This window comes from Penaeus monodon, chromosome 15 (assembly GCF_015228065.2).
Source record: "Penaeus monodon isolate SGIC_2016 chromosome 15, NSTDA_Pmon_1, whole genome shotgun sequence".
NCBI lineage: Eukaryota > Metazoa > Arthropoda > Malacostraca > Decapoda > Penaeidae > Penaeus > Penaeus monodon.
This window is the reverse complement of record NC_051400.1, coordinates 32216441-32217371: the sequence shown is the minus strand read 5'-3', so window position 1 is coordinate 32217371 and position 931 is coordinate 32216441. Positions and strand designations below refer to the sequence as shown.

At 34.2% G+C, this 931-nt stretch overlaps 1 protein-coding gene across 1 annotated transcript in view; it reads left to right on the top strand.

Moving 5' to 3' along the window:
* LOC119582335 overlaps positions 1–931 on the top strand; it is an 11738-nt gene that overhangs the window by 9572 nt on the left and 1235 nt on the right. Inside the window, exons 6-7 of the mRNA XM_037930550.1 lie at positions 273–342; positions 826–925. Of these exons, the coding sequence (XP_037786478.1) occupies positions 273–342; positions 826–925 (170 nt within the window). The remainder of the gene's footprint in view (positions 1–272; positions 343–825; positions 926–931) is intronic.

Below are 931 nucleotides of genomic sequence, written 5' to 3'. Positions count from 1 at the left end.
AAAGGAAATGGCTTAGTATTGACGAATATGCACCTTACGTCTTCTTGGATATGGGGCCAGAATACATTGTCAATAATTTTGTCTCTTTTCCTAGCGGATTTTATATTTTCCATTAATGCATAAATAATCTGCTTTATAGATTCTTTGAGACTACATTTATAAACTTTCAGTAATCAGTATCTACTTATTATCTTACTATCTTATAATACCTGTTGATAATCACTGAATAATACAAATTTGCTGTATGTATTTATTATTTGATTTATGGACAGAGGTGATCCTTCACACATGCCATCAGTACCCAGTGTGGCTGACGGTATAAGCTGCTATGCTGATTGTCAGGTATGGGATAACCTTTTGATGAAATCTATTTATATCTTCTATACGTAGGATTTTTTTTCTATGGGCAGGATTTTAAAAATATCTTCGATGGTTGGGATTTTAAAATATTTTTTCTGGGTAGGATTTTTTAGATATCTTCTGTGGGCAGGATTTTTTATACATATCTTCTGTCGGCAGGATTTTTTTTTTATATCTTCTGTGATTAGGATTTTTATTATATCTTCTATGGGTAGGTCTTACTTCATTTCGTCGAGAAACTGGCATAATAATGAATTGCCATGATTGTTAACAAATAATTATACAATGAAATACATTCTAGTATTTCCACTCACTACTGAATATCATTGCATTAAAAGTTAGATTTTAAAAAATGAAAAGTAGCACAATTCAATCTCTTCCTTAACATTCCTCCGTCCCTTTTAATCATTGCAATCAACACTCAGACTACCACGCATAGGCTACCATAAGATACACGTGTTACAGGTTACATCTGAGAAAGAGTGCGTGGCAGTGGCGGGCGATGGAACGTATCGAGTCCAGAGCTGTACTGATTGGAACACCCACTTCGTCTGCATGTTTCCAGGTACAT